This window comes from Pelecanus crispus, chromosome 5, assembly GCF_030463565.1.
Source record: "Pelecanus crispus isolate bPelCri1 chromosome 5, bPelCri1.pri, whole genome shotgun sequence".
In the NCBI taxonomy this organism is placed as follows: Eukaryota; Metazoa; Chordata; class Aves; order Pelecaniformes; family Pelecanidae; genus Pelecanus; species Pelecanus crispus.
This window is the reverse complement of record NC_134647.1, coordinates 52,692,216-52,706,671: the sequence shown is the minus strand read 5'-3', so window position 1 is coordinate 52,706,671 and position 14,456 is coordinate 52,692,216. Positions and strand designations below refer to the sequence as shown.

General features: G+C 41.5%; 1 protein-coding gene across 1 annotated transcript in view; it reads right to left on the bottom strand.

Moving 5' to 3' along the window:
* RASAL2 (RAS protein activator like 2) overlaps positions 1 to 14,456 on the bottom strand; it is a 126,486-nt gene that overhangs the window by 88,768 nt on the left and 23,262 nt on the right. Inside the window, exons 2-3 of the mRNA XM_075711150.1 lie at positions 13,055 to 13,182; positions 3,869 to 3,995 (exon numbers count right to left, since the gene is read on the bottom strand). Coding sequence (XP_075567265.1) covers positions 3,869 to 3,995; positions 13,055 to 13,182 — 255 coding nt within the window. The remainder of the gene's footprint in view (positions 1 to 3,868; positions 3,996 to 13,054; positions 13,183 to 14,456) is intronic.

The window sequence follows — 14,456 nt, the reverse complement described above, 5'->3', positions numbered from 1 at the left end:
TTCCAATATGCCATTATAAACAATGATCCTTTACAAAGGGTGTAATCTCCCTAACAGGAAAAAATACACCTGTTAGAAAAAGAGCAGGATCTGAAGCAGAAATGGAGGCAAGTACAAGAGATGGACCAGCTTGAGCTTTCTTTGTCTTACCTCTTTCTATAACCATTTTGGTGCTGGTCTCCAGGGCCTATATCACACTTCATAACAGAATTAGCCCATTGAAAGTAATGCTTGAAAGAAGAAGGAAGGAGGCTATCAAGCTAGAGTTAGGGAGAAATTACAGCTACGTTTTTAGCTTCCCTGAATGGAAGCACCTCTGAATAAGCGCTGCCAAGATGAAACCCTAGCAAGTAAATGACATATTTAGAGTGTGCCTATTCACTCACAGAGAGGTATTACTACAACGATACAGATTACGTACCAAGGAAATCTTAAGGCATATATTTAACGGACAGCTTGCTGACACAGCTTTGTGCAGTGTGTACCTTCCAGATAGGAATTAAGAATTTCAACATTAGAAACAACTTCTCCACTGTCTGCAAGCAGAGGTCAAGCTCCTAAGATAGCAGTAGATGGTGAGTGTCTTCTGGAGTTACAGTTTTTAAATTATCTTATTAGTTTTCACTGTTTAAACAAGTCATTTTCTATCTTGTGTTTTATCTTTGTGTCTGCCCCTCCAGCTCTCGTTCGAAGGTGACTACAGTGGTTTCTGCCTGCACAGAAGGGATGGCTCAGCTGCTCTTCTAGCAGCTGCTGAACCACCGCAAAATACAGCTTACTGTACTGAAGTATGTGGAAATTGGTGTCTATCTTAGTACATGGGACTGTAAACCACGGTGGTTCAGCAGCTGCCTCATGAACAGCTGAGCCAACCCTGCAGCAAGGGTAAAAATGAAAGAGACGGCAAGAATGACTACAACAGCCCTTGGGTAAAGCACACTTGACTTAATGTTGACCTTTGGTGAGTTATACATCTCTTGCTTCAACTTCTCAGCTGTAACGTGGGTAGTTTCTCTCCCACACACTTCCTAGGAACGGTGCTACAAGGATGTGTGCACAATGCCATAAAGAATGCCACAAAAATTTGCAGAATGGGTACTACTGCTGATTATGCAGAGCCCCTGAAGAACACGCACTGTTCCAGTTGCTCCATTAACAAAAATATTGACCTCATACAACACTCTTGACATTTCATACAAGGTATAACTGTAGTGCTACAGATGAAAGAGAGTTCCATCACCTGATTCCCCCCCTCCCCCTTTTAAAAAAAAAAAAAAAAATCCATAAACCACAAGAGCAGTATGGCAACCATAGTTAGGGAAAAAAGCAAATGCCATTGCTATGCCTTAATCTCTGCACTAGAGCCAGCCCTAAGGAGCTCATCTGCAAGTTGTAATTTCAGATATCATCATAAGATGCAATGCCTGCTGTTGCCACGTTATGCACATGATTCCCTAAGACAAGCTAGATATTCTTATCAGCTCTGCATAGCAATTTCTCTACTAGATATTTTAGCTGCCTCTGCTGTGCTTTTCAGCTTTTGGTGTCCATTCCAAAGCTATTTTAGTCTAGTTGTTATCTGTACTGCTGGTGATACATTCTGGCTGCCACCATTCATTTCTTTCTCTTTATAAAGATGTTGAATGGTTTCCTTCGCTGGTTTGTCCTCTGGCTCAACATCTTGACACAAAGCTATTCCCAATGCTCTCTATCAACCCACTTTTTTCCATTAGCAGGAATTCTGTAATCATGATAAGAGACATTTCTAACCAGGATGTGAAAACAAGGGAACTACCTAGGGTGCTGCAATCAGAGATTATATATAACCTTTCCTCCCACTTACCCTCATCTTTCCTCACAGTATGGGCATTGCTCAATTTTTCTCCAGCTCATGCCTTTCTTCTTCCCCCCCCCACTGCATGCCCACTTCCTTTAGCTACACACTTTGCGACATCTATATTCACTACAGTTGCAGCTCTCATACGGAGATGACCATGTGGATATGAGCTTCTCTTGTACTTTTAATATATTCTTGTCAGGCATACGTCAAAAAGCACACTACAAGATGCCACATTCATGTAAAACTGTAGCAAAATATATAGTAATGCATATGCCCATATACCCAAATAACATAGCCATCTATTCTGTGTGGCAATTAAAAAACAAAACAAAACAAAACAAAACCCCAAACCCCAAAACACTCACCCCCCCCGCCCAAATGAAGATGAAGAAGGTTACAAGGTTTACAATGTAAATTAAAAGACACAACACTGGGATTTCTAGCTATTCAGACACTCAGTGAAGTCTAGAAATTCTTCTACACGTTTTCTGCACATGGTATAGAAAAAGAAGGCATTTAAATCCTAGATTTTAGAGGTCTATCTAGCTTACAAAGCTGCAAATAGTATTCATTGCCTAGCTTAGACTGGCTGAAATATGATTCTTCATTCATCTCACTAGCCACACACCTGGAGTAAGTACCTTGCCTATAACACTCTGTAAACATGTTTAATACCGGTTTTAGTTCTGAACAAGAATGAATATTTCTTCATCTGGCAAAACAAGATGGTCATTTAGAGCTGCATTTGAAATGCCACAAACAAATCCAATAGGGTTTCTGTTTTTGTCACTCAACCCCAAGTATTTTGCAGTCTCCCCTCCTAAATTGGCAACCTGCCCTGTTTCTTGTTCAGACTTCTAATCCAGGAATCAAACAAATCCAAAAAAAGAACCCTATCTGCCTTCCTCAAATAAGGAGGAGTTAAGTAGTGCTATTGACAAGTACAAATAAATAACTAATACAGTTGCAAGGTGTTAACTAAGTATCTAGAAGAGTAGGGTTTTAATGACTTGTGTGCAATATACTCACAGAATAAAAGTCTTTGGCATAAAAAACAGCTGAGCCCATGAAATGAAAAATACCTTACATGCTCTTCACCTTTGATAACAATGTTATCAAGGCTACTTTACTTTTTAGAGATGCATGTTACTTTTTTCCTCATAGCTCACTCTCTCCTAGGACTGGTATTTTTTACAGCCGAACTAAGAAGGAATTGCTCCTAGATCCTATCAGCCTATGCCAAGGAAACCTTCTTGCACAGGTTTGGAATAGAAAGAAGAGTTCACTTGTGTGTGCTTGCTCCCCCCCTTCACTCTTCCTTTCTTCTGGAAAGAGCTGGAGCGATGCTCTTTATGCAACCATGGGTGGGGTGGAATAAAGAGGGGGAACTGGGCCAAATCTGGACTAGGGAAACTACCGCAACAGAGCTTTTGTCTGTCATTTTTAATACCTGCCCTTTCTTTTGCTTTCCCTAGATTTCAACATGTATAATTATAGCCAACAGCAGCAGGCAGTTGGCTGGTTCTTTTAGGAACTGCACCCTGAACAGGCATGAGGTAAGTCATAGAAAAACCTGTTATCCAGTACTTGTTATGAAAATATGAAGCAAAGGAAATCCCAGAGAGACTCACAGTGAGGTAAAACATAACCACGTAACAGTTCTAAAAACCAGCGGGAACCACTTAGAGCTATCTACAAAAGCTGCAGCTCTCAGTCGTAAATCCCGGGGCTGTCTGGTAATCTTACAAACGCAGCTACAAACCTTCCCCTGCGCAGCAACAGCCCAGCTTCTCCGGTACCCCATAACCCCCTCACTGATGTTTGGATAAATCCTGGTGTTTGGAAGTAATTTTGCTGGCAGGCATTTACAAACAACGCCGCAGTCGCATGACCTCCACCACCACCCAGCTGTGATGCCACCACCTCAGCAGGCTCCTTTGCAAGGATGCTGCCCGGGACCAGTGCCCTCTGATACAGCTTGCTGCTATAAATTAAAATCAATTTGTTGCTGCCAAGGTTTTGACTTACCTAGTTTGGCGGCCCCCTCTGGCGGGTACTCGGGGAATTGGCCCTCGGAAGGGACGCTCACCGTCCGGCGCAGGCAGCGCCCTTTGGTAGCATCCGCCTGCGGCTCCGGGACCCCATCGATAGGCACCTGCATAAAAAGGATGCCGACAGCTGTTAATTTGCCACTGGGCCACGCTGCTAATATGCCATCTTGATAAGAACTTGATTTTCTACTCATCTGGTAATAACTTTCAGATGCAGTTCAGCATGCCCAGCCTTACCATGAAATTCCTGAGGTTCACCGGGAAAGCACTGCAGCGGTGAGGAGTGTTAGTGCACACAGACGGGTGTGCAGCCCGGAGAGGGCTACATGCAGGTGTGCAGCAAAACCTGCGCTCCAGAGGTATCAAGTCACAACACAGCTGATCCATCTGACTAACAAGGCAGTCCTGCCTTTCGAAACTGGTTCTCCAATGCCGGACCCATTGCCACCCAGCCTTGCCTGCTTCCACGCTGGGAGAGTCAGGTAGAGGCTGCTGATCAGATGGCTACATGCGAAACTTTGAGATTACAAAAGCATTTTTGCACTCTCAGCACGTATTCAGTGACCAGCTACAGCATGTCAGAGGAAAACAGACATTTGGCTCGTTGCATTGGGCATGTGGAGAAAGGGGATACCTTCTATGATTACATCAAACTCATCCTAAAAGTGGGACCTCAGAAGGCTCTAAGAAAGGCTTGGGGTCCTCACTATTTCATAGTCATAAAATCTTGCACACTAATTCTCTTTAAAAGTACTGAATGTATAAAGATCTTGTTTCTCTCCTAAAATTTTGGCAGAACTTGAGCCCTCAGGGTTTGCTTCCCCCAACCTTGCCTTTAAACACCTGCCTGGACGACTACATTTTGCTAGAGAGGTACTTATGCTGGAAAAAAAAGTGGTAAATTGTGCTACCTATCACTACAGCTGCAGGGCATTTAGACAACAGCCAAGAGCTCTAAAAGAGCCTAAGTGACACAGTCTCTTTGTCCAGCATGTCTGGGAACAAGAAACGAGCCTGATGTACTCCTAATCCAATCCCCCAAAAAAACGTACAAAGGAATTTGGAGGATAAGGAAGAGAACCCAACTACTTTATGAATTTATACGTGCACCTTTGTGCATCCTGGTTTTGCTTACATGATCAGCACAGGTTAATTCAAGCATCAGTTACTTTGCAGATAGAAAGGCAGACAGACAAAAACTTCAGACAGCTACCTGCTCACCAGAGGTGCAATCCAGATTGCCCCGGGCCGCAGAAGACATCCTTCCAGTAGGAGGAAGACATTGCTTCCCGCAGGAGGAAGACACCCTTCGCTTTACCCTTCAGAACAATATGTATATTCTTCAGAAGAGGTTCAAAAGACAAAAGACAGCAAAGATCCTTCAAGCCGGTGAAAGGCTGGTCACCAAAGATGGAGACTGAACAGGAAAAACGCATCTCTGGAACCAAGCTAAACAGGGTCTTGGCCCATGGTAACCATTGTTTCCTCAATAGAGTCACTACCAAGGGGTAGGGATATGGGGCCAGTACTGCCTTATACAGTATTTCTGGGCCCCAAAGGACTGGCACAGAGGGGGGGCTAGAGGTGGAATGTGATGGGTGATTGACAAATCCAGATGGTGCTTCTACGTCCCAACAGGAAGACACCCCAGTTGGGGAACTGGGAATTCCTTGAGCCCACTGGCTGGTCCAAGTCACTTGTCCAAGGAAGCCATGCCCTGCTTCCTGCTGGCCTGCCTGATAATAATGGTTATGACCATGGTTTTGTAGGTCTTCGCATGCTCAGATATTAAGTTTAGCTCAGTACTGGTGAATTACTGGGTTTGCTATCATTTCGACCTGGATAATTGTGCTACTGAGTTACTGCATTTCTTGTTGTAACAACCGGGATAATCGTACTCCTAATCTGTGTTTGTTACCACAATGTTATTTAGAGATAAACTGTTTATCCCTAAAGCTGTTGGTCTGATGTCTGTTACCATATCTGGAACCTGTAACTTGGGGCTGCCTTAAGCCCTTATATGCAACAGTTGGAAGAAACCCTGGGGATGAGGCAGAGATGCAGCACCCAGGCATTGGAGGCAGGCACAACCCCTCAGTGCCCAAAACATCTCAGCGCAATTTTGATGAGGACATTGGCTTCAACAGTACAACTGCGATACATGCAATACGGCAATTTATTTTCATGTAGCTATGTAAAAGACAGCTTGCAGCTAAAGGAGTAGAAGCCCCGTCATACTTCCTGTGCTGCTTATCCTTTCATGTCTTCAATCATCTCTGAAAACCGAGTATTAATAGCAAACAAAAAGATATTATTCATTTGTACTGAAGGTTCTAAAAGATGTACAAGATACTGTACTATTTTAGAAACAGGCTACACTACAATAGCTCTCACAAACTAGTTCTGGCACTTCCTGACTTTTAAGCACTTAGCATTCTCTTAAGGTTATTTTTTAATGCTATTTATTACTACGCTGGTCTATTTGTCTCCTTCAAACAGTGCTCATTTTTCAAAACAAGTTTCCCAAATCCCTAGTGGATATTCTGTTAAGGCTACTTTCTTTGCTGGTAGATTTTTACAGCAGCTCCTTTGCTGAACAATCTCTGTGTGAGAGCACACTAGGAAGTTAAACAGAGACTAATTTTGCTAGTTTATGCCACATTCATTCAATCAAGATCACATATTAGATTTTCAGTTTTCATCTGGAGGCTCCATTTAGTCTTATTCCCTTCTAAATGCTCTTCTGCTCCAGCACTTCTTCTGCCTCTCCCGATTTCCTTCAGAGCATTTTTTGGTGGGATGATGCAAGCCGTATTGCCAGAACAGCTATTACCAGTCACACCACACACCTGCTTCAGCACACCTTAAAAGCATCAAGCTACCACCCTGTGCTCCTCCTTTTTCAGTGAACTTGTTGCACCTACACCTAGCTGCTAGCTCTACACCAATACAGCTCCTGCGGTGTAGATTTCTCCACTATTAGATTTTTTTAACTGAGAAATTAATATAGTCCCTTTTCTTTCAAGCATACCTCTTCAGTATCTGTGTGTGCCTTTGCACATAGGATGACAGAAACACTCTTTTAATCCACTGACATGAAAAAAAGCACTACTACCACCCTGATAACAGTGTATACAAGAACGGCGACGATAGCCAAGGGGATGCTATGGATGTACTGACGTGCTGTCGAGGGTGAGGAGGAGGACAGTGATTGAGGCCACACTGTCCTTTGTGTCCTTGGGAAAAGCAAACAGGCTGCAGCACACCGGAGTCGGTGTCAAAACCAAATCTACTTCTGCATACCAGAGATAGGATTTATCTTCAAAGAGGAACTGAGCCATTAAGAGGAAGACTGTCTGAGAGCTCAGGTCCTAATTCTGGGTCACTTAGCCTTTTGTACTTACATTTGCCCAGACTACGAAAACATGGTTAGGCTGCACACTAAAAAAGGTTCATTGGTGTAGCTATGTTCATCTAGTGCACTACAGTCCACACCAGCAAAAAGCCTGCTTTTGTTAGCATATTTATAGTGGCTTGAGAAAAACCCGATACTGTTTATTTCACTCAATAATTCTATAAACTGTATAAGGAACAACATTTTAATGCTACATAGCTGGATCTACACCAGAGAATAGACAGACACCTCACAATTTCACAGACAAGACTGAAGTAGCAAAGTAGCTAAAAAAGATCCCGTCTTAAGTCTTAAGACTTGAAAGTGCTGTTATTTTAAGTAACCTCCAAAACAACAGTCTCAGTCTATATTGACAAAAAAAGAACTAACTTGAAGACTGTGGGACCAGTATTTATTGCTTAGCATAAGATCAGCCTGCTCTTAAGAATACAGCTTCATGAACATGCAAAATGAGCTCGGTCAGCAGCTCTGCATCTCTTGGGGCTGGACATGTTTTTAAACAGGTATATAAACTGCTCTGTGGTAGGTCAAATGGATTCACAGATAGGGTGGCACCAAAACAAGCAAGTGCACAGCTAAATATTGTGTAAACACCAAGCCAGGCATCCACAGTCTTCCCAACCCTCCTCCAGCCCCTGCCATTCCAGCAAGCAGCTCAGCAAAGGATCAAAGAGAATGACGAAGTCTTGCAGAGTCAGGACTGGAATGGCAATTCAGGCTTTCAGCTCTTTTTCTTTTTTCCCCCCATCCAGCTTTGTTATCCTGTTCTTTGCCCTGCTGAGACTTCACCAACCTGGGAATCGTCCGACCCTGAGATGACATGCTGAAGCTGCTGGTTCAGGGCTGGACTCTGAGCAGTGTAAGCCTGGGACAAGATGGTATGTAGGGACAGTCCAAATGCTGATAGTTTTGGCAATCTTGACAATTTTGATCATAGGCCATGTTTCACTGGCAGATTTCACAATTTTAAAAGGACGGGTTCAGAGCTCGGACTCTTAAACTCTTGAAAAGCATGACAGCTCACCTGCCACATGCTTTTTAAGTATAAAAAGTCTGTATCTGGGATTTCTAGTAGTTTGATGATGAACAGATTTCAGATCAAGAGCTTTACAAGCATTTAATGCCTCTTAAAGGCAAACTGAGCTAGGATCTTTAAAAATAAAAGCAGAAAAAAAAGTTTCTTCAATGCAGATAGATTTTTCAAGATTGGAAAGACTGATTCAAGACAAAAACTTGAGAACTTGCAACCTCTTCTGAACCAATAGTCAGAAAGTTTGGAATCATGTTAACAAAACATTTAAATAATTCATTTTAATTCTTACCTTCCTCCAGAAAGTTAGAAGCTGGCTAAAATTTTGACATAGAAATCCACTTTAAAAATGTTGACAACAAACATTTCTTTGGGCTTCTGAAAAAGAAATAATTAAATTCATTTGGGAATTGAAGCAAACCTTTTCGGACGAGTGGGTTCAGCTTTGACAAACTCCGGCTAACAGGTAAAACTTATTTGCTGCACAATGCCACTGTGACAAGTCTTTTGAGAATGGCAGAGGACATTTCTGAAGAACCTCTCCTGGGGCCCCATGCATCAGTGTTTGCTCTTGCTGTTTTCACTTGGGAGCATCGCTCCACTACTGGTGTCAGTCACAGGAGATGGAACAGTAGGAAAATAAATTAGAGACGTCCTGCTGATGGCCTCTGTCACCAGCACCAATGAGTAGTAGATCTTGTTCACAGTGAATGTAGGTCTTTGCTATCCTTTACCCTTGATTAAAAACACCTCTAAATCCCAGAAGAAAGATGAGGGTTTGGGTGCAGGGAGGAAAAATGAAGAGTCTGACACAGTGAAAAGTGTTCTTCATCTTCATTTCCAACTGAACATAAAATTAAAAGATTCTGCGGGACAGCAGCCAAGTTACAAAGACTAACTAAAAAGCAGCCCAAAACTAGATGCAACCATTTGTCACATCCGTTATGAAAGTGTTGTGCAACGGATTATCTATCTGAAACTGCTCTTCATAAATACTAACTCATTCCCTTTCCCTGTCTAAAAGGTACTGATTTTGCAGACACTTTTACTGTGCCCTCACAGCTTTTGCCCTATAGAACAGGTTTCACAAATGATGAAAAAATCTACACCTTCCTGATAGTGGGAAACTGTCTTGCTTATAGAAAAAAAATACCTGATTTGTAAGTGAATGAATCTAGACCTGTTCTCCTAGTCTTGGAAGATGCTGCTAGATATTACCACACCATGATATGTTGTAGTAATTGCACATGTCCTGTCACTCATGACTCCGTATTTGCTAAGTCATCTCTCATGTCCCTACAGGGATTGATGTTTTTTCTACTTACTTTTTGGGCATCAATTAATAATCTTCATTAATAATCTTCATTCTTCATTTTATAAAGTTGACATGGTGTCAAGTAATTAATATTTTTCTACACTGCACAAGGTGATACTGTCAGACTATTTTTCTCTACATAATTACAGATATTTTTGGGTCAAGTTGTACCTTGAAATTTGTCTGATTTCCAACCTGCTCTTGTGCTTGCACAGCAGAAAATCTCTCTTGCACATATTCTATCCAAACTGCCTTGACAGTAAATCCATAGTGGTGGGATGTTACAAGAAAAGAGTTTTCTTACTACTCTGTTTATGTCTGTACTGTTCCCTCAGTCTTAAAAACCTGTGTGATTCATAATGCTGTATTTTAACAGCATTAACTGAAAGAAGCCAAACTTAGCATTATACCCGAAACAATTAAGACATCTTTCATTTACCTGTTTGCATTTTGTCTATGTTTTCCTACTGTTTGGCTTTGACATACATATATGCATAATGGTTTTACAAAGTATTATAAACATCAAACATTTCTGTTCCCTCTCGATTTCACACGGGCTAATCTTCTTGGATTTTTATTCCATGAAGTAACAAGGGAGATGCTTCAGACTTCCAATTTTCAAATTACACCAGCCTTACGATGATGCAAGTGCTCTGTTTTGACTGCAAGGGCACTCTGCTGTTAACATCTCTTCCTTCTTCCCCCACACCCATCCCCTTACTGATGGGTATCGTTCTGTCCCTCACATTGTTTCCAAGATCAGAGGACTTCAGCAGTCCAGAGAAATTCTGACCTACCTACTCTATCAGCAATTTCCATGTTCAGAGCAGGAACCTCTCCATCTTCAGCTTCCTGTTGCCTATCTCACATCATTTTGGGTTAACAAAAAACCTTCTCCAGCATCACCTTTCCAATAATTTTACTCTAAACAGAATCTTCAATTTTCTTCTTTAAGTAACCTCCCTCTTCCTCATTCACCTGGTCTTTTGCTTATGCTCCCTGTACCTGTGGTCCCACCCATGGGCTTTTTTTGATTCCCCTCCTACATACTTTTCAATAATTATGCTCTTCCCAAGCATCTCTCCCCACTGCTGCCTTAGGCCTTTTTTCACTCTTACTTCTAGATCACATTTCATAGAGCCTCTTTCAACTCCGAATGACTTGCCAAGTAAAATTTAACCGAGTCACCTCCCCTTCCCTTTCTCAAGAAAGCTACAAGGGATACTTCTATTTCAGAAAAATTAGAAGGTGGTGCAAATCTAGAGTGTCAGCTCTGTGCCTCTCTCAATTAGCAGTTCTACTCCTACATGTTTTGCGTTTCTTAAAGGGCTCATATGTACACTGCCGTGTGTACAGACTCAGAAGCTAGATTAAAACAACCTTTTGTTTTCCTACAGGGTACTGATGACTCTGCAAGGAGTTCCCTTTTTCCTTTCACTTACAGGAGTCCCAAATTACTTTGAAATCAGAATGGCAAATCTGACTCCAGCTCCTAGCTTCTGAAACAAATCGCGTTACCAGCATGTAGAGTCACACCTGCACCAAAGGCATGTCTGCTTGGCCCATCTGCATGCAGCATTTCCCAAAACAAGTTATTTCTCATTATGATAGTGAGAGCAGGCTCCTTTAAGGGCACGCTGCAAAATTCTACTCTACTGCTCAATTTTTGGGGTAACTGCCATACTTAAAACCCAGGCTCTGTATAGCCTGATACTGAATTTCTCCAGCTTCTGACAAAAACCAGTGTATTTAAACATAGTATATAATGACCTAACACACATGTGATAGATCAGGCTTGCCATATTTACTCCTCAGGATCTAAGCAAAAGACTCATCTTACTCCCAGCAAAATGCTTTTAACTGTATGTGGTAGGAGAAATTAAGAACCCGTAAGTGCATGATTACCACCTTCAGATAATTATTTGTGATATGAGCCAGTGTTGTTTTCAATTACATTTCTTTAATGAGATGCATCCTTTTAGCCCAGCTGTGCTGGTACAGTACAGTTTCAGGAATAATTCTCACATGTCCTTAATTTTCTTCAGTATATATTTTAATTCCTTAGGTGACAGTCCTGTCAGACTAGAAAAAGAATTACATAGTAAACAAACATCATGATACAGGCCTTCCATTTTCCCTGCATTTGATCACCTCTCCTACACATTAGCATTGATGTTGTTCCCTTCTAATAACTCAAGTCCTTCTCTAAACCATTTCCTCCTACTCTCCCTCTGCAAGGAAATATTTCAGACCTTGTAAATAAACCTGATCATAGCTGAAGATGAATAATATTTAGTGCTACATCAGAAACAGGTCTTACACGCTCAGCCTGTACACAGCCATACACAGAAGCGTCAAAAAAAAATCAAGACAAAAAGCAAAAATTCAGGTCATCTCCAAATGTAGGAAACCATGGTATTAGACTCACATTCATGGGCATTTATATGCAAGAAAATCTATTTCAGTAATCTGAAAACATTCCTACTTCATAGCTCCTCCTGAAATATTTATTTTTAAACACAGTAAATCTACAGCAGAGTAATTAAACACACAAACAAACCCAGGAGCATTATCAAATGCTTCTAAAGCTCATGTATTCATGACAGTCTGTAGACATCAAATATCACAAGAAAAAACGTATCATGGTGTAGTCTAAAAGAGACTTATCAGCATTTGTTTGTTCAATGTTTCAATCAACTAAAACATGCCTATTCTTTAACCATATTGACATTACCTTCATGGCAAGGCACAATGCCAAGTACTACATGCTATATACACACACACCACATACACAGAGTAATTTTATAATTAAAGCAAAGATGGTTGCAATAGCTTTGAGTATCCGTGCCAAAGGGCACCCAACCTTCCTTGCTGCATTTAGCAAGGGAGAGGGCAAACCTTTGCCTCAACCAATTCACCTCGTGACTGCAGCAAGGATGACTATACAGTGTGAAGGTTGCACACACCTTCTCTGCCCAGCACTCCAATACAGACACAAACCAACCCCCTTTTCCCCTACCTTTACTGCACTTTTCCCTACCTTTATGTCTGCACTGACATGAGGAGGTCGGTTTACATAGCTGTGGTGGCTTTAAGTACCATTAAAAGCAGCAATAACATAGGAAGATGTAGTGGCAGACTTAAAATGCAGGCTGTAAAACTCCAGCAGGGAGTTTTCGATGCACACAGTTTGCTGTCACCTCTTCCGTGCAACCAGAATCTGGGCCAGCTGGATTATAACTGTGTGCACCATGCTATCCATACACAGAATAGGTTAGCTCCCTTTTTCCCCCCCTTTCACATATTTCACCAAACTCGTGAACAAAATAAATGGAAGATGAAAAAAGCCGCCTTCCTGTTTTACCGAAGTAAATCCTGAGACGTCAACCTGAGTTTCTCTCACCTCTTTCTCCCTGTTGAGCAGCACCAGCTGGCTGTCCGTCAGGATGCAGTATTTCCTCTCCCATGTTGTTGTTTCAGTGTAGGGGGACTGGCCACAGGACAGTCTGTGCGTTGGTGGTCCTTTCACATCTGCAAAGAGAAAAACATGATGCCAGAATCATTAGCATGTGTCATTAACAACCTTTGCTTTTGTGGTTCTGCAGCTAGATGTGAACCAAAACTGCAGTGCCTGTTTCAGCATATTAAAAGACAAAATACTAATCCTGGGAGGCACCCGTGTGGAACGCTACGTAAGGTACACTATGAATACTTACTTATCTATAGCATGTCTTACAAAAATGGCAATACCAGAGATGAATATAAATGTCTTTGTCAAAGACTGAAATATAATCAAAAGAAAAGACCAAGAGCTCTCATGCAAACATCATCTTCCCTCCACCCTGTTCTCAAAAATGTGGTTAAATGTGTAGGGCCCTGAATGTACCCTAAATCTTAATAAACTAGATTATTTGACACTAAGGATAGAGACATAGGAAGGAAGATAGGGATCAAGGAAGTCAGGCTTGAAGAAGGGAGAGAAAAAGTCAAAGGAATGGGCATTTAATTCAGAAGGGATTACTAGCATCTTTTGGTAGGGAAGCTATTTTGATTAAGTTTTGACAAATAGGAGTCTTCAAGTATTTTCATTTAGCTACAGCCACTGTAGTGACAAAAACTCAAACAAACAAACAAAAAAACCCAACCAAGAAAAAAACTCCAAAGAAAACAAATTCCAACTTGTTTGGCTCCCAATGCTGATCTATTAAAATTGATTTTAAAATCAATTTCCCTTAAGTCCCTCAGGCTTGAGCTACACACCACATTGTGCCTCTCACTACTAAGAAGTTTTCTCCAAGACTGGGAAAGGAAAGAACATGAACAAGCACAGCAGACAGACAGACTTCACTGCCAAGTAGCCAAGCCCAAAAGCAGAGAAAGCCATTGAGCAGCAAGGTATGCTGTCAGTGCTATGAGAAGACTGGGTGCAAAGAAGGTTGCCCTAGGAATTCAAGTGTGCAGTCAACTTATAAAAATCTCTTTACAGGAGACAGAAATGCTATATGAATAATAGAAAAAGGGATGTATGCAACAGAGCCATGGGTAGTACCATTTATACAAACTTAGAAAACAGTTTCAAGTCACCTCTTTCTAAAGTTTTGAGATTCAGCTCTGGTTGCTTTGTAACATTAAGTTTCAGTTTTATCTTGCACTCTAGCTTTATGCAACTTTACACTTGCACTGACCTAAAATTCAGTCATTCTCAATGTATACACTGTAGACTCCTGAAGTCCCTGAACTACCTCTAAGGGGTCTAAACCAGACACTGCAAAAATCACAATATTGTCAGGGGCTTGCTGCGTAGC